This window comes from Cherax quadricarinatus, chromosome 61, assembly GCF_038502225.1.
Source record: "Cherax quadricarinatus isolate ZL_2023a chromosome 61, ASM3850222v1, whole genome shotgun sequence".
In the NCBI taxonomy this organism is placed as follows: domain Eukaryota; kingdom Metazoa; phylum Arthropoda; class Malacostraca; order Decapoda; family Parastacidae; genus Cherax; species Cherax quadricarinatus.
The window spans coordinates 1411245-1430153 of NC_091352.1; the positions used below are offsets into that span (position 1 = coordinate 1411245).

General features: G+C 40.2%; 1 protein-coding gene across 6 annotated transcripts in view; it reads right to left on the reverse strand.

Annotated features, from left to right (window-relative positions):
• LOC128699474 (beta-glucuronidase) overlaps nucleotides 1-13034 on the reverse strand; it is a 37288-nt gene extending 24254 nt beyond the window's left edge. For all 6 annotated transcript variants that reach the window (XM_070098105.1, XM_070098103.1, XM_070098104.1 and 3 more), the window contains exons 1-9: nucleotides 12895-13034; nucleotides 10337-10558; nucleotides 7590-7678; nucleotides 6757-6850; nucleotides 6355-6530; nucleotides 5465-5607; nucleotides 4441-4658; nucleotides 1866-2009; nucleotides 69-241 (exon numbers count right to left, since the gene is read on the reverse strand). In XM_070098105.1, coding sequence (XP_069954206.1) covers nucleotides 69-241; nucleotides 1866-2009; nucleotides 4441-4658; nucleotides 5465-5607; nucleotides 6355-6530; nucleotides 6757-6850; nucleotides 7590-7678; nucleotides 10337-10558; nucleotides 12895-12951 — 1316 coding nt within the window. In that variant the 5' untranslated portion in view covers nucleotides 12952-13034. The remainder of the gene's footprint in view (nucleotides 1-68; nucleotides 242-1865; nucleotides 2010-4440; nucleotides 4659-5464; nucleotides 5608-6354; nucleotides 6531-6756; nucleotides 6851-7589; nucleotides 7679-10336; nucleotides 10559-12894) is intronic.
• Nucleotides 13035-18909: the final 5875 nt, after the last annotated feature.

The following is an 18909-nucleotide window of genomic DNA, read 5'->3' on the forward strand; positions in this document are numbered from 1 at the left end:
ACACAATACATTACAGTTATAAATCCATGGAAGTCAAGAAAAATGCTGGAAACAATAGCAATTAGTACCTGAGACCAACAGCTGGACATTCATCAACAATCATAATTCCTTCCTGATCAGCCATATCCATGATCTCCTCAGCATAGGGGTAGTGAGAAGTACGAAAGCTGTTTGCTCCCAGCCACTTCAATAAACTGAAGTCCTTTACTATGAGAGGGTAGTCTAACCCCTTTCCTCGGATCTGCAATGAGGGGGAGAGTGTATGAGGCAGTGGATAGAATGAGTGGATAAAGCAGCTGGGTCAGACGGAATTAAGATGGTGATGCTAAAAACAGGTGGGGATACAGTTTCGGAGTAGCTGATGCATTTGTTCAATATATGCATGAAAGATGAGAAGGTACTCGAAGACTGGCAGAAAGCATGTATAGTTCCCTTTACAAGGAAAAGGGGACAAGAGAGAGTGCAAGAATTATAAGGGAAAAAGCCTATTGAGTATATCAATTAAATGTATGGTTCAATTATTATTGAAGAATTAGGGATAAACAGAAAGTATGATTTCAAAGGAACAAGAAGGGTTTAAGAAAAGTAAGAGATGTGGAGACACAATCTTTGCACTGAACTACACAATTGAATAATACTCAGATATGGGTTAGGAATTATATGCTGAGAAACAGCATACAAAAGGGTGGATAGGGAAGCAATGTGGCATATTTTGAAGATATATGGAATAGGTAGTAGGTTAATGAAAACAATAAATAGTATTTATATAGAGTGAGACACAGGTCAGGGTTTGTAGGAAAGGGAACCAGCAAATGTAGGCCTTAGACAGGAATGTGTAATGTCATCATGGCTTTTTAAATAGTTAGTTGTAAAAGAAGTGCATGCTAAGGTTCTAGGAAGAGATATCTGACTGAAGATAATGACACTTATACAAGGTAAGAATTACCATGTTTACCTGGGTAAAAGGCATGAGATTCAAACTTTGCAGCAAAGATGTTAGAGTTAGTGAAGATTTCATAATTGAGAGAAATATGTGGCATGCATATTATGCAAAGAATCATGAGTGCTGAGATTAAAAAACAATGTGGAGGCAACAAAAAAGTGTAATTCAGAGGAAGAAGAAGGGCACTGATGAGGTGCTTTGGCCATCTAGAAAGGATGATAAACAGGATAACAAGAAGAAATTATAAATCTAGGAGTTATCCCAGGATAGGTTGGAGATGGGGCTTCAGCATCCAGCAGATGTGTGTAAAATTTTAAATCTGAGTGGAGACTTTTTTTTGAGGGAGTTACCCTACCTTGGTGGGAGACAATCACCGTGTTAAAAACAAGTTATCATAAATTGGGATGCCATTATTGTGGTTTTATAAAAAACTGCCACTTACGTTGCATGTATACACTGTTTTCTACTGCACAAGAATCGCCACCTTCTCCCTTGTTTGATGTATATACATTACAAAACTGAAAAACCTATTACATATTAAATTTTGTAGACAAATACTAATACAGGACCTGCACTTACATGCCCAATAAGATTTCCGTCTACAACCAAAGCTGCAGTCCCACTGCTATATACTATTATCTACCAATTACTGCTTAAATGAAATTATGTACAGCAATACAAGCAGTGACTTGCATTCTCAGGCCTAATGGTATGAACTTGGGGGTCTCCTTGGCATCTTAGAATATCTCATCAGAATTCATTGCTTACTCTGGTTACTACTCTCCAAGAACCATCATGTAACTACCTAATCACAAGCCCATCAAAAGCCTAATCTGAAAACAAATATCAATGGTGACATCTATTTAAAAAGTTTAATACAATATTAGAAAAGAAGTTTACAAATGCTTATCCAAAGACTTACATCAGAATCTTCATGTTTGCCACAGCCTCGAAGGTACACCGGTTCGTTGTTAATCATAAGAGAAGTTGAGTTCCAGCTAACAGTACGAATGCCTATTTTTTGGGGGTACTGATCAATATTTCCAGCATCATCTGATACTGCCACCTGTGACAAAGAATTTTCTATAAACAAATTATTACCAAGTTTGTTGCTGTGTTTCTAATGATGGAACAGTATACCAAAGACCCTCTTTTCCAACAATACTTGTTCATCACTGGTGGATCAATGGGTATCCACCCTCACCCCCTCATGATGAGATCATCAGTACTGGTGAGATTACTGCAGCCTCTCACTACAATGCACAATTTAAAGCTCCAGAAAAACACACTGCTTCCTTACAGCATGCGACACTGGTAACTATGATAAAAGTTTAAAGCTAATAATGGTATTAAAGAAACTTTAAACATGGAATACAATTCTCACGTTATTAGAGACTGGAATGTATAAACTCACATATATGAGGAGGATAAATTGAGGAATTGTTAAATGGTGATGAAGATAGGGAAGCTGTGATTTTGTGTATAGGGCAAGGAGGAATAACATCTTGTAGGAGTGAGGAAGAGCCAGTTGTGAGTGTGGGGGAAGTTCGTGAGGCAGTAGGTAAAATGAAAGGGGGTAAGGCAGCTGGGATTGATGGGATAAAGATAGAAATTTTAAAAGCAGGTGGGGATATAGTTTTGGAGTGGTTGGTGCAATTATTTAATAAATGTATGGAAGAGGGTAAGGTACCTAGGGATTGGCAGAGAGCATGCATAGTTCCTTTGTATAAAGGCAAAGGGGACAAAAGAGAGTGCAAAAATTATAGGGGGGATAAGTCTGTTGAGTATACCTGGTAAAGTGTATGGTAGTTATTGAAAGAATTAAAAGTAAGACTGAGAATAGGATAGCAGATGAACAAGGAGGCTTTAGGAAAGGTAGGGGGTGTGTGGACCAGGTGTTTACAGTGAAACATATAAGTGAACAGTATTTAGATAAGGCTAAAGAGGTCTTTGTGGCATTTATGGATTTGGAAAAGGCGTATGACAGGGTGGATAGGGGGGGCAATGTGGCAGATGTTGCAGGTGTATGGTGTAGGAGGTAGGTTACTGAAAGCAGTGAAGAGTTTTTAAGAGGATAGTGAGGCTCAAGTTAGAGTACATAGGAAAGAGGGAAATTATTTCCCAGTAAAAGTAGGCCTTAGACAAGGATGTGTGATGTCACGGTGGTTGTTTAATATATTTATAGATGGGGTTGTAAGAGAAGTAAATGCGAGGGTCTTGACAAGAGGCGTGGAGTTAAAAGATAAAGAATCACACATAAAGTGGGAGTTGTCACAGTTGCTCTTTGCTGATGACACTGTGCTCTTGGGAGATTCTGAAAAGAAGTTGCAGAGATTGGTGGATGAATTTGGTAGGGTGTGCAAAAGAAGAAAATTAAAAGTGAATACAGGAAAAAGTAAGGTTATGAAGATAACAAAAATATTAGGTGATGAGAGATTGGATATCAGATTGGAGGGAAAGAGTATGGAGGAGGTGAATGTATTCAGATATTTGGGAGTGGATGTGTAAGCGGATGGGTCTATGAAGGATGAGGTGAATCATAGAATTGATGAGGGGAAAAGGGTGAGTGGTGCACTTAGGAGTCTGTGGAGACAAAGAACTTTGTCCTTGGAGGCAAAGAGGGGAATGTATGAGAGTATAGTTTTACCAACACTCTTATATGGGTGTGAAGCATGGGTGATGAATGTTGCAGCGAGGAGAAGGCTGGAGGCAGTGGAGATGTCATGTCTGAGGGCAATGTGTGGTGTGAATATAATGCAGAGAATTCGTAGTTTGGAAGTTAGGAGGAGGTGCGGGATTACCAAAACTGTTGTCCAGAGGGCTGAGGAAGGGTTGTTGAGGTGGTTCGGACATGTAGAGAGAATGGAGCGAAACAGAATGACTTCAAGAGTGTATCAGTCTGTAGTGGAAGGAAGGCAGGGTAGGGGTCAGCCTAGGAAAGGTTGGAGGGAGGGGGTAAAGGAGGTTTTGTGTGCGAGGGGCTTGGACTTCCAGCAGGCGTGCGTGAGCGTGTTTGATAGGAGTGAATGGAGACGAATGGTTTTTAATACTTGAGGTGCTGTTGGAGTGTGAGCAAAGTAACATTTATGAAGGGGTTCAGGGAAACCGGCAGGCCGGACTTGAGTCCTGGAGATGGGAAGTACAGTGCCTGCACTCTGAAGGAGGGGTGTTAATGTTGCAGTTTAAAAACTGTAGTGTAAAGCACCCTTCTGGCAAGACAGTGATGGAGTGAATGGTGGTTAAAGTTTTTCTTTTTCGGGCCACCCTGCACAAGAAAATAAATGAATGGAATAGAAAAAGGATATATACTGTAATTAAGGTGAAGATGGAGAATAAGAAGATGGAGATAATGGTAGTAGGAAAAGTTCAAGAATGACAAAACTGTCCAAAATCAGGTAAGCCACTAAGACAGTGAACTAGATAGCTGACCCTTTGCAGCCATGTAATAAGCAGCATTAACACTTAAAACATTACCAATAAAAATATAAATGGTTCACCTCTAGAGTGTACAAATATCCTGGGTTGTCAGACATGAGGTAGGGCCACCAGAAACTAGCATTCACAACCATAATAGAACCTTGACAACCCATGGCACTTGTAACGTGGTCACCATCATTATTGAGTAGCTTAATGGAACAACCAACACTATCAGACTGCTTCTTCTTCTTGGGTCCCATCTGGCTTGTAGCAGTTGTAATATTGTAGCTAATGATGCCTAAGATATAGGAAATAAATATACATTAATTACAAATGCTGAAAATCTACTGTTTACAACTTAGTCTTTAGTTAATATATTTGATCTCTATGCTACAATGGAAGAACAAGTACACTACTAAGTTGACTGTATTTACTTATATTATCATTACTGCTAGATTAAACCATACCACGGGCGGGGTTAGAACCCGTGATCAGAAAATCACAAAACTTCAGACCGACGCGTTAGCCACTGGGCCAGCTGGCTACAATGAAATTCATTTCTAGTCACAGTGGTACTATGCTAACATTCCTATGGTGCATAAATATATTTAGTTGGTGAATCTTATTGTCGCCAGCTGGTCCAGTGGTTAGCGCGTCGGTCTGGAGTTTTATGACTCTCTGATCGCGGGTTCTAACCCCACCCGGGGTATGGTTTGTTTGCAATCGTGTCTACGATTTCGTGAGTTTATTGCTAGATTCTTTGGAAAGCACCCAGAGAACAGGAAGTAATCAGGTTTGATCCAAGGAAGAGGATGAAAGCTCCAAATCCTTAGTAACAAAAGCCCTACACTATCATTAAGGTACTCCTCTTTGAAAGTAAAATGATCTTACGTGCAATGAGGCTTTTGACGCTCCTAATATGAAATAAAATTACTTGTACTGAATTTTGAACTATGAAAGAAATTCTATTTATTAGTGACAGAGCCCTTACGGTACAATACTTTTACAACACACAAGGAACATATTTTCTTCTATATGACAACTCTGCAAGTTAAAAAATGTGATAATTTAACAAATTCATCATGCTCTTGGCAATGTCTTCACCATCAGATCCATTAATGTCGGTGGTCACCAAGATGTCATCAATGTACGTCACAGGCGTTGTGTAAATGGAGACAGTACGGTGCAGACCAGCATAGTTTGTGAAGTCAAAGTTGTACGACTGTGTAAAGTAGCCTGGTGGATATCTGAGGAACAGAGAATTATTCAAGACTTATCTCACTGTGCAATCTTAATTTTAAAGTAAATTATAAAAACATGGCAAAGCTTCTCTGTGCATACACACTTGACTACATTTTATTCCTGAAGCTGAGATATGCACAGCTAATAAGCTGCTTGGTTATAGTAGCCTTCCTTCACCACAGGAGCAAACAATGTAAATATTTCTGATGTTCACAAATTATGACAAGAATTAAAAAACAGGTTAAGTGCTTTGTTACAGTAGCCTTCCTTCATCAAGGTAATAAGCATAGTAGCCTTCCTTCATCACAGGTAATAAGCTGCCAAGCCTTCCTTCACACAGGTAATAAGCTGCTTGGTTATAGTAATCACAGGTAATAAGCAAAATGCAGTATAATAAACCTGCAAAAATTATAATTTTTCAAACTGACTTTATCCCACCAAGGCAGATTAATGCAGAGAAAAAAACATTCACCATCACTCATTCCCTTGCTGTCTTTGCAGCACAAACATTACATTTCAAATCATCCACTGAACAGAAACAATTTCTTTAACACGCTGGCCATCTCCCACCAAGGCAGGGTGACCCGAAAAAGAAACACTTTAACCATCATTCACACTATCACTGTCTTGCCAGAGGCATGCGGATACGACAGTTAAATGTGCCACAGTCCGCATTTTGCATTCTCAAGCTATATATACACACAATGGCATTTTCTATACAGTGCTTGGGTTTTTAACTTTAGAGCTCTTACCTTGTAGGGTTATCATGGTAAGTAATACTACCCTGGGGTATCGTTTCAGGTGTGAGTGTGTTGTTGATAGCCACTGTGATAAGATTCTCTCTCCCATACACCAAACCTGAGGTTATCTCTGCCATAATTGGAAGGTGACCTCCCTCATGCGAGGTCAGAGAGAGACCATTGAGGTACTGAAAAATAATGCAGGCTATTAGTGTTTTATATGTAAACATTAATATTTTTTTGGTTTAATTAACTTTAAGTGAGAAGACAAACTGAACTTTACTGATGGTAATAAGAACATAATGCCTTCCTACACCCACTTATCTGACCACTTATTTATCAGACTGAGAAATTCAGGCCACTCTCATTCATCTGATCAGGCAACATAATTTTCTATGGTGGTAGTATACTCACAACAATTGAATTATAGTGAGCAGACCCAAGACGTAACACTACTCTTAGTTTGTCTGTCTGCCATCTTGTAGGAACAAAGAATGTACGATCATACCTAAAACAAGAGAGAAAATTGTATTGTGTGTCATCAGGCATATTTTTAATATATATTAATGTTTAAAAATGGAAGATTGTCAAAAAGATGCTGTATATAATGCACAAGGTAAAGTCATAACCAATTACAATAAAACACATTACAGTGGTATCCCGAGTTTTGAACTGCTCCCAACTCGACCAATTATGCAAGTGTATTATTATAAGTGCTTAAGTAAGTGTATTTTTGGGGGTCTGAAATGGACTAATCTAATTTACATTATTCCTTATGGGAAAAAGTTAGTTTGGTAACGGCACTCGAACAGCCTTCTGGAAAAAAGAAAGTTCAAAACTCAGGGTACCACTGTATCTGAGCAGGAAAAGCATAGTACTAAAACTGCAGTAAAGGAAAAGAAAATAAACCTATGCACTTGTAAACAAAAAACTGTAGTAACATTCTTCATGTCTACAGTGTTTTACCCTACATAATGAGGGCCATAGCAAGAATATTTTTTTAAAAGATTACACTTTGCAGGTATCTTCAAGAAAATGTTTAATTAACCAAGATAATTTGAAAAATAATGAACCAATTTATTTACATTTTGAAAACAACCATACTTCACAAAAATAATTTTTGATAATAGTACAGTACATTTATTTTAATTTTCCTATTAATGCCTTTACATGTACTTTTATCTTGATTCACTAAATACTTGACAAAACAAAAATATTACTATGATGAGCAAATTACATCAGCTTACCATGCCCAGCCAATATGGTCGCGAAGTGCCTTGTCCTGAGTCACATCGTTGTAGCTGCTGGGGACGGCCATGGATATCACTGAACCTGTCTGTAATACACAAGATAATCATAATACAGTGGACCCCCGCATAACGATTACCTCCGAATGCGACCAATTATGTAAGTGTATTTATGTAAGTGCGTTTGTGCGTGTAAAAACACAAGATTATGAAATACAACTATAATGACCTATCCATTACTATCTGTTACTAATCTTGCTGCAATACAAACATCTTCGATTTTCTTAGTCTTGCTGGCTTTGTTGTACAGTATGTCTGACTTCTCTTTCCGTTTTTTTTATAAATCCTCTGTTTACAAGCAAGTTGTTAGTACAGGAAGCCAATAATACAAAGGTTGATTATGTTTGACATAATCACACTGCAGCTTGGTAGGTGTAAAATGCTAATTGATTCCCAAGTGTTCTCTACGTACTGGCCAAATGTGTGTAACCTTGGGAATTCAAAAGACCGGGACCTGCTGTATCTTGATAACTACACAATAATACGGAATTTGTGCATGGGGCTCAACAACAATAAACCATCTCAGACCATTAATTACTCAACAAAAAGCTGTAGTCAGAATGATAACAAATTCCCACAACAGGCAGCACACTCCACCAATATTCAAAACTCTAAAGCGATGCACCAGACGATGCACCATCCCCCCAATGAAAAGCAGGGGTGTCACTAGCACGTTAAGAGACCATACAATAAGTCTCAGGGGCCCGAGACTGTTCAACTGCCTCCCAGCACACATAAGGGGGATTACCAACAGACCCCTCACCATACAAAACATCCATACTTATTACTGCACCTACTACATACATAGAACACTTAACTCTGACATAAACCCTCCCCTCAAACATCTTCTTACCAACCTCAACAGAACACACGACCATAACACAAGGCACAGATCACTCTTTGATGTTCCTCGTGTCCATCTCACGCTATGCAAAAACTCAATGCACATAAAAGGCCCTAAAATCTGGAATTCATTACCTGTGAATATAAAAGAAACACTGTCTGTTTATAAATTCAAGTCTCTTCTCAAAAATCACTTACTCACCCACAACTAAATAAATACTGAATAACTGTATCTCATAAATTGTATCTCATAAATGTTTCTCATTATTGTATCTCATAAATGTCTAACCTGTGACCCAATCAAACTTTGTTATTTTTTAATTACATTACCTAACAGAATACTTCATTCTACTGAATGCTCAGCAACACAGTAAATGACCATATGACCTGTCTTTGTAATACTCATTTGTGCTAAATTGTTATCTGTTTACAATAATATTTTTACCACTGAATATATCATTGCTTAGTTAATCTTAAGTTAATTTTAAGCCTGCTCATAATGCTCTGCATACAAGGGGCTTTGGCATGTTGCACTGTAATAACTATATTCCTTTGTATTTCTCTGTATCATGTTCAAATTAATAAATAAATAAATAAAAAATAAATAAATACAGTAAAATAAAAGAAAATATCTAAGAATAAAAGTCACAATACTGTGGCTGGAGCAATTCACAAATAACCCAGACTTTCCAGAGTAAACAACATGACATTTCAGTCCATCCTGAAACATTATAAGTCACTTGATAACGCTCTAGGATGAACTGAATTCTCATGTAGAGTTTCCACTCTCTAATGAGAGTTATTTGTAAATAGAAAACCGGTATATATAAACCTAAACCAAGATCCAGTATCATCACGCCATGTCACATGGCCTAGGTTGGTATAAGTCATAAAAGAAACAAGACTGATTGATTGTATTTCATAAAGTGTTAAACCAGTGTGGGTCATTCAGTGTAATGATTGGTGAAGGCCAGATCCCCACCTCCTAGTCAAGGCCTGGCTACTGATCAGTCAGACTTCCAGTAATTGCCAATGAAAGAAATCATTAATTTAGCTCCAGTTGTGATAAAACTATCCACAATAAATGAGAGAAAAAAAATCATGGCTCATATGACAAATGCAAAAAATCTATAATGACTTCTGCAATTATGCTCAATACAAATCTGAATAATGGATCAACTTCCTCAACATTTAAGATTCTGGAAATACTAACAGGGAGAATTTTTCACTTCCTATCAGTGAGGCATCAATTGGGCATGAAATTTACTGAGAATACATTTATACAGATGAATGACTTATTTACTAATCATAAATCATCAAATCATAAATGGTATACAAAGTCTGCTACATAATTTTATGTTCTTTAAAAAAAAGTGTGGAGGTGTGAGATTCCAGGATGGGATGGAAGTGTCTGAGTAGTGCCTGTGGAGGGGTGACATGCAAAGTACAGTGGACCCCCGGTTAACGATATTTTTTCATTCCAGAAGTATGTTCAGGTGCCAATACTGACCGAATTTGTTTCCATAAGGAATATTGTGAAGTAGATTAGTCCATTTCAGACCCCCAAACATACACGTACAAACGCACTTACATAATTGGTCGCATTGGGAGATGATCGTTAAGCGGGAGTCAACTGTATGCTGAACAAGGTGAACTGTGTGAGGTGACTGAGATGAATTTTGTAAGGTGAATGGGATGAACCATGCAAGGAAAGTAAGATGAATTGTGGAAGGTAAGCAAGATGAACTGTGTCATGAATTAATACATTAATCACATTGTATGATTATAAGTCAGGAATGAAATTACACAGCATAAACCTCAAACATAACTGGATATAGACAGACCTTGCTAAGGGGTTGGGAATACCATTCCTCTCTAAAGCCTTTATCTGGGTCCTGCAGCGGGGAGAGGCGGAAGTTCCACAATCCATCAAGGGAACGAACTTCCCGACTCACAGATTCACGTGGGTAGAGGCCTCCCCAGGTGTTGTCCTTAGTGTAGGCTCCCCCCACCAAGGACACCAAACATATACTTAAAACAGTCCAAGTCTCCATTGCAATGACAATCTGAAACACACAAAACAAATTATTTTGTCAAGAAAATTTGCTTTCTAATATCATTTTCAGGTGATGGACAATGCTTAACTCATGCATTCTTTCCATGCAGTTTGATATAATTAATGTACATTACATACAAGAAAAATAATAAGTGAATTTACACATAGTACTGATCCACTAATGGGTAAAAAAAATAAAAGTGATGGTTATTTCCCATTCAGAGGACAAGTAAGTTTTTTAGGTACAGGTTTACATAAGTGCAATTATGATATACAGTGCTTGTTACGGCATCATGCTGTAACCATGACGTCTCAGTCTGCTGCCACACTTCACAGTGACTTCTCATTGCTCACATGGCTACCGTGGTGAGAGGAAGTGTTGCACTGTCGTCTCTCATCCGCCCCATCTTTTGTCCAGCGTTCCCTTTGGTTTTGGGGCTATACATGTTTGATTATGGGTAAAAGGAAGTCTTTAACACCCGAAGCTATAGGTGAAGTGTGGTGGCAGGCCGTGACATCATGCTAATGGCTGCTACCCAGCAGAATGCACTGATGAAAAAAGTCTCCCCTGTATGGTAGGCCTTTGATTTTTCATCACGGCATTATGCTGGGGCACTCACCCGGCATAATGCCGTGACGAGCACTGTATAGTAATATGTTGACAAAATTGCAAATGAGCAATAAAACATGTAAAATAACCACAGGGGGAGATGAATGAAAGCTCTAGGTCTTCTGTGTTGCAAATGACACATAAGAAGCTTTGTGTGTTGCAGAAATAGAGTAGGAAATTCTGGCAGATTCTCTTTTTACATTCCACACATCTCTGTGTACACTCCATATGTCCTTATTTACATTCCACATGTCTGTTTAAATTCCATATGTCTTTATTTGCATTTCATGCATCTACGTTAACATTCCATACGTCTTTGTATGAAAGATATTCCATACATTTTTATTTACATTCCACATGTCTTGATTTATATTCCACACATCTTTATTTACATTCCACACATCTTTATTTACATTCCACATGTATTTATTTACATTCCACACATCTTTATTTACATTCCACACATCTTTATTTACATTCCACACATCTTTATATACATTCCACACATCTTTATTTACATTCCACACACCTTTATTTACATTCCACACATCTTTATATACATTCCACACATCTTTATTTACATTCCACACATCTTTATTTACATTCCACACATCTTTATTTACATTCCACACACCTTTATTTACATTCCACACATCTTTATATACATTCCACACATCTTTATTTACATTCCACACACCTTTATTTACATTCCACACATCTTTATTTACATTCCACACGTCTTTATTTACATTCCACACACCTTTATTTACATTCCACACATCTTTATATACATTCCACACATCTTTATTTACATTCCACACATCTTTATTTACATTCCACACATCTTTATTTACATTCCACACATCTTTATTTACATTCCATACGTGTTTGTTAGGGCTGCCGTGATTGGCCAGGCAGGTCACAATACTAGCAGATGATTGGCTCTCACGCCACACATTCCACCCATAATAAAGATTAAGTTTATCTAGGTACACATAAAAACATTTACATAAATTATCATACACAGCAGCATATGTACACATTACCATCTTTTTGGCCATCCAAAATAATTAAGTTTATTTAGACACAAGTAGACATATGTAGAATTATCTTACAAGATAATTATCCCACCAAAATAACCCAAAAAAAAGGTCAAAATGACTTTTTTCGTCGGGATATGAATAGTTTTCTTCCATATAAGTTTATTTAGATACAGGAAGATGTAAGTACAATTATCCTACCCAATAATATATATGTAAATTACCCAGGATAACCCTAAAACAAGTCAAAAGTGTCTATCTTCAGTGTAATGGGCTCTTAATCCAAGAAACTGGAGCTGCCCTCTACTCAGTAAATTTATTGAAGTACAGGTAGACATAAGTACAATTATTTATTATTCACAGGGAGCGCTAAACACACAGGGGTCACAGTGCCTGGGGCACAGGTTATGGAATAACCAGATTAAACCACCAGTGGAAATTAGTAATTTTTTTTGGGTTATCCTGGGGTAATTTGCATATATATTATTACGTATGATAATTGTACTTATGTGTATATGTATCTAGATAAACTTATTTACTTATATGTGATGACAATTGTTTCCTAATGTTGGTGGGTCATAATAAACTTATTTAAGTTTAAGTTGAACTTGGGGTCAAGTTATTAAGGTGCTGCACTAACCTACTACTGTGATTATTTAATATTAACTGTGAAATATATAGAAGAGTAATAAATACCTGAGAGAAGGAGAGCAACAGTGTTGTTGGTGTTGGTGGTGAGTCTAGTGTGTCCATAACTGTGGTAACACTGTTTTATACTCTCTCTCTCTCTCTCTCTCTCTCTCTCTCTCTCTCTCTCTCTCTCTCTCTCTCTCTCTCTCTTTACACACGGTTTGACAAGGTTAAGGATCCCTAGCTTTATTGACAAGCTATTTACAGGTTAAGGATCCCTAGCTTTATTGACAAGCTATTTACAGGTTAAGGATCCCTAGCTTTATTGACAAGCTATTTACAGGTTAAGGATCCCTAGCTTTATTGACAAGCTATTTACAGGTTAAGGATCCCTAGCTTTATTGACAAGCTATTTACAGGTTAAGGATCCCTAGCTTTATTGACAAGCTATTTACAGGTTAAGGATCCCTAGCTTTATTGACAAGCTATTTACAGGTTAAGGATCCCTAGCTTTATTGACAAGCTATTTACAGGTTAAGGATCCCTAGCTTTATTGACAAGCTATTTACAGGTTAAGGATCCCTAGCTTTATTGACAAGCTATTTACAGGTTAAGGATCCCTAGCTTTATTGACAAGCTATTTACAGGTTAAGGATCCCTAGCTTTATTGACAAGCTATTTACAGGTTAAGGATCCCTAGCTTTATTGACAAGCTATTTACAGGTTAAGGATCCCTAGCTTTATTGACAAGCTATTTACAGGTTAAGGATCCCTAGCTTTATTGACAATCTATTTACAGGTTAAGGATCCCTAGCTTTATTGGCAAACTAAGAGCTGTTACCTACATCAGCTCATTTGAAAGCATTTTTATTGTTATGAGACATACAAGTAGGGAACAGGGTGAAGTTGGAGCCATCTGTGGGCCAGCATTTTCATCTGATCAACTGACTTTATCTCGTTGACATCATTATGCTGTACGAATGTGTTCCATACTCGAGTCATCCTGGGTATGTATGATCTCAGATGGAGTGATGTTCTGGAGAAGGGCACAAGACGGGCTTTCTGCCCGTCTTGTGGTATAGAAGTTTGTTTCACGCTGTCCTCGAAGTGGATCCAAGTGTGGTACTTTGACAATATTGGCCTTGTACATAACAGTAAGGCCACCCACATACCTCCTGGTTGAAGACTCAGCTGAAATGACAGATCTATCCAGGATTGGTCCAGGCAAGAGATGAGACGTCTTTCTCTGTTCTCTACTCTGTCAAGCAGTCGCAGATGAGAAGGGGGGGGGGCAGGCAAACCAAGAAAGTGGAGCATACTCAAGGTGTGAGCGTACTTGTGCCTCGTACAAAATCTTGCAACTCCTGCTGTCAAGCAGATGCGAGATACGGCGAAGTGCTGTAAGCTTCCTGGCTGCCTTGTTTGTAAAATTTACATGGTTCTTCATGGTCAGTTTAGAGTCAAATTTCACCCCAAGGATATCAACTTCTCCAGGTGCCAACACCCTCCCATTCATCCTTACTACTGCACCTGCATTACCATCATGGTGCCTAGAGACGATCATCATTTGCGTTTTCTCAGGTGCAAATGTTACTTGCCATCTATTTCCCCAAGCTGACATAGCTCTCAGCTGGTGATTGATGTAGCTTAGAGCAGCTGGCATTTCTTCTCTTGGATAAGTGAATGTCAGTGTACAGTCGTCTGCATATGCATGTGATTCTGGGATGAGATGAAGAAGGTCGTTGAAGTAGACATTCCATAACAGTGGACCCAGCACGCTTCCTTGTGGAACACTTGCCCCAATAGGATGTCTTGCTGATTCCGTTCCATTAAGAACTACACTTAGAGATCTACCATGAAGGTAATCACTGAGGAGACATAACGTAGAGCCTGCAATTCCCAGTGCTTGAAGTTTTGCTAAGAGGCCCCTGGTGCCACACCCGGTCGAAAGCGCCAGCAATGTCCAGTGCTACCACACAGCTGACTTTGGATTCATCCAGTGACTGGTGCCACTTAGTGGAGAGGTTTAACAACAGATCAGCAGCAGAGTAACCTTTCCTGAAGCCATATTGACGATCACAAAGTAGTGAGTGGTAGTCAAAAAACTCTGTCATTTGTCTTGAGATTATTGTCTCAAGGATCTTACCAGTGATTGACAGGAGTGACATGGTCTGTAGTTGCTGATTTCTGCTCTGCTCTTCTTTTGTGAACAGGACTACATTTTGCCTCTTTCCATAGGAGGGTCATTTACACTGTACTAGGCAGTGCTGAAAGATGCAGTTAGAGTGCTGCTAGCTGGTCTGCACATCTTCTCAATAATCTTGAGGCTCAACTGTCTGGGCCCACAGCCTTTTCTTGGTCAAGTGATTTGAGAAATGCACCTCCTCCTGCCTTGTGTCACCACTGACAGTTTTGACACAGTTCTTGCAGCTAGTCAAGGAGGGTCCCTTGCTGGATCAGGGAACTTGCATTTACTGAGTAACAAAATGTTCAGCAAAGAGGTCCGCCTTCTCTTGACTACTAGTAGAGGTGGTCCCCATCCTGTCGATTGGGAGTGGAATAAGTTCATGGGCAGATAACTTGGCCTGTCTTGACCAGGGACCTGCCAGGTTTTGGAGCCTACCCTACCTGATGCTAACTTTCTTTTAGTGTCCACCTCCCATTTAGCAATGGCTCACTTTTGAACGTCACCCACATGCCTACAGGCTTGCATGTGCAAGTTCCTGCTATAGGTGGTGGGATGTCTCTCTCTCTCTCTCTCTCTCTCTCTCTCTCTCTCTCTCTCTCTCTCTCTCTCTCTCTCTCTCCTTCCTCTCTCTCTCTCTCTCTCTCTCTCTCTCTCTCTCTCTCTCTCTCTCTCTCTCTCTCTCTCTCTCTCTCTCTCTTTCTCTCTCTCTCTCTCTCTCTCTCTCTCTCTCTCTCTCTCTCTCTCTCTCTCTCTCTCTCTCTCTCTCTCTCTCTCTTTCTCTCTCACTCTCTCTCTCTCTCTCTCTCTCTCTCTCTCACTCTCTCTCTCTCTCTCTCTCTCTCTCTCTCCTCTCTCTCTCTCCTTCCTCCTTCCTTCTCTTTTCCCCCTCCTCCTCTCTCCTTCCCTCCTCTCTCCCTTCCCTCCCTCTCTCCTTCCCTCCTTCTCTCCTTCCCTCTCTCTCTCCCTCCCTCCTTCTCCCTCCCTCATTACCTTCCTACACCACCTCAACTCTTACTAAACAACATGTCAATATTTCTAGTAAGTATATTTAGCCACACGTAAACATAACTACAATTGTTAAACAGTGTAAATTACCTACCAGGATGACCCACTCAGTTTAATAACTTCATTATGCATCCAAAACAGCCTGATTGATCAGACCCTTTCCACCATGAGGCCTGGTCACAGACCGGGCCGTGGGGGGCGTTGACCCCCGGAGCTACAGGTAAACTCCACGTAAACTCTAGGTAAACTCCAGGTAAACTCCAGGTAAACTTGGTAAACTCCAGGTAAACTCCAGGTAAACTACAGGTAAACTCCAGGTAAACTCCAGGTAAACTCCAGGTAAACTCCAGGTAAACTAGGTAAACTCCAGGTAAAGTCCAGGTAAACTAGGTAAACTCCAGGTAAACTCCAGGTAAACTAGGTAAACTCCAGGTAAACTCCAGGTAAACTCCAGGTAAACTAGGTAAACTCCAGGTAAACTCCAGGTAAACTCCAGGTAAACTCCAGGTAAACTAGGTAAACTCCAGGTAAACTCCAGGTAAACTAGGTAGCTCAGGTAAACTCCCAGGTAAACTAGGTAAACTCAGTTAAACTCCAAGGTAAATAGGTAAACTCCAATTAAACTCCAGGTAAACTAGGTAAGCTCGGGTAAACTCCAGGTAAACTCAGGTAAACTAGGTAAACTCAGGTCAAACTCCAGGTAAACTCAGGTAAACCCCAGGTGTTGGTAAACTCCAGGTAAACTAGGTGAAGCTCAGTTAAGCTCAGGTAAACTCAGGTAAACTCCAGGTAAACTCAAGGTAAAACTAGGTAAACTCCAGTTAAACTCCAGGTAAACTCAGGTAAACTAGGTAAGCTCAGGTAAACTCCAGGTAAACTCCAGGTAAACTAGTAAACTCAGGTAAACTCCAATTAAACTCAGGTATTTAGGTAAACTCCAGGTAAAACTGATGGCTCCAGTTAAACTCCAGGTAAACTCCAGGTAAACTCAGGTGAAACTCCTGGTAAACTCCAGGTAAACTCCAGGTAAACCCCAGGTAAACTCCAGGTAAACTCCAGGTAAACTCCAGATAAACTCCAGGTAAACCCCAGGTAAACTCCAGGTAAACATCCTGTGAGCGACAACATAACCCAAATAAGTCAAAAGTGACTTATTTAACCAAAAAATGTATTTAGAGAATCATTGTTACACAGTCTTTGTATAGTTACACTTCTCTTACTCACAAAATGTGTAAATTATCTAGAATAAATACTGATAACGTACAATTAATTTATTTCCATTGTAACCCTTGTAATATATATTAAATCTGTTATAAATGAGTGCTGTTTGTGGTTGCAGGGGTCGAGTCACAGCTCCTGGCCCCGCCTCTTCGTTGCATATGTTACTGGAGGAAGGGTATAGAAGACACTTGGGTTTTAGTGGCTTGAGCATCCAGCAGGCTGGTATAAGCATACTAGGTACGAGTCAGTGTGAACTTGCTGTTGGAGTGTGACCACTGTAACTTTCACCACTTATTAAAACCGGTTAGCCGGACTCGAGTCCTGGAAGTGGCCGGTACAGTCATTATACTCTGAGGGGCAGAGTTACACCCAGCAGTCGAAGGGTAACCTGAAGCTAAAATACAAGTACCGATGGCAGGATTTAGTGGGAGAAACTACAAGAAAGCATAAGTAACAGAGCATAACAACCCTGAGGGGATTAACACTGGTTTTTAAATAATATTAATAATAAATTACTCTTTACAAGCTATATATTTTACCACCAGTCTATCACTACCCACGGGATGGGAATGATGGAAATTATATAATTAACTAAGTATATTGTATACATAGAGGGTGTATGTGTATACACAGGGAGTGTATATGCATACACAAAGGGAGTATAGCTGTGGTTACTACCTTTGGCGGCTCAGATAATGCAAGTGGATATGTGTTACTGATACACTATCATTGTATCGTGTGTGAGATAGCATTCATGTATTTTTCTGTACGTCAGTGACTGGTACCTGCTGGCTGGTACCTGCTGGTTGGTACCTGCTGGTTGGTGCCTTCTGGTTGGTACCTGCTGGTTGGTGCTTGCTGGTTGGAACCTGCTGGCTGGTACCTGCTGGTTGGTACCTGCTGGTTGGTGCTTGCTGGTTGGAACCTGCTGGCTGGTACCTGCTGGTTGGTACCTGCTGGTTGGTGCCTTCTAGTTGGTACCTGCTGGTTGGTGCTTGCTGGTTGGAACCTGGTGGCTGGTACATGCTGGCTCGTACCTGCTGGCTCGTACCTGCTGGTTGGTACCTGCTGGTTGGTACCTGCTGGCTGGTGCCTGCTGGTTGGTACCTGCTGGTTGGTGCCTTCTGGTTGGTACCTGCTGGTTGGTACCTGCTGGTTGGTACCTGCTGGTTGGTGCCTTCTAGTTGGTACCTGCTGGTTGGTGCTTGCTGGTTGGAACCTGGTGGCTGGTACATGCTGGCTCGTACCTGCTGGCTCGTACCTGCTGGTTGGTACCTGCTGGTTGGTACCTGCTGGCTGGTGCCTGCTGGTTGGTACCTGCTGGTTGGTGCCTTCTGGTTGGTACCTGCTGGTTGGTGCTTGCTGGTTGGAACCTGGTGGCTGGTACATGCTGGCTCGTACCTTCTGGCTCGTACCTGCTGGTTGGTACCTGCTGGTTCGTACCTGCTGGTTGGTGCTTGCTGGTTGGAACCTGCTGGCTGGTACCTGCTGGTTGGTACCTGCTGGTTGGTGCCTTCTAGTTGGTACCTGCTGGTTGGTGCTTGCTGGTTGGAACCTGGTGGCTGGTACATGCTGGCTCGTACCTGCTGGCTGTACCTGTGGTTGGTACCTGCTGGTTGGTACCTGCTGGCTGGTGCCTGCTGGTTGGTACCTGCTGGTTGGTGCCT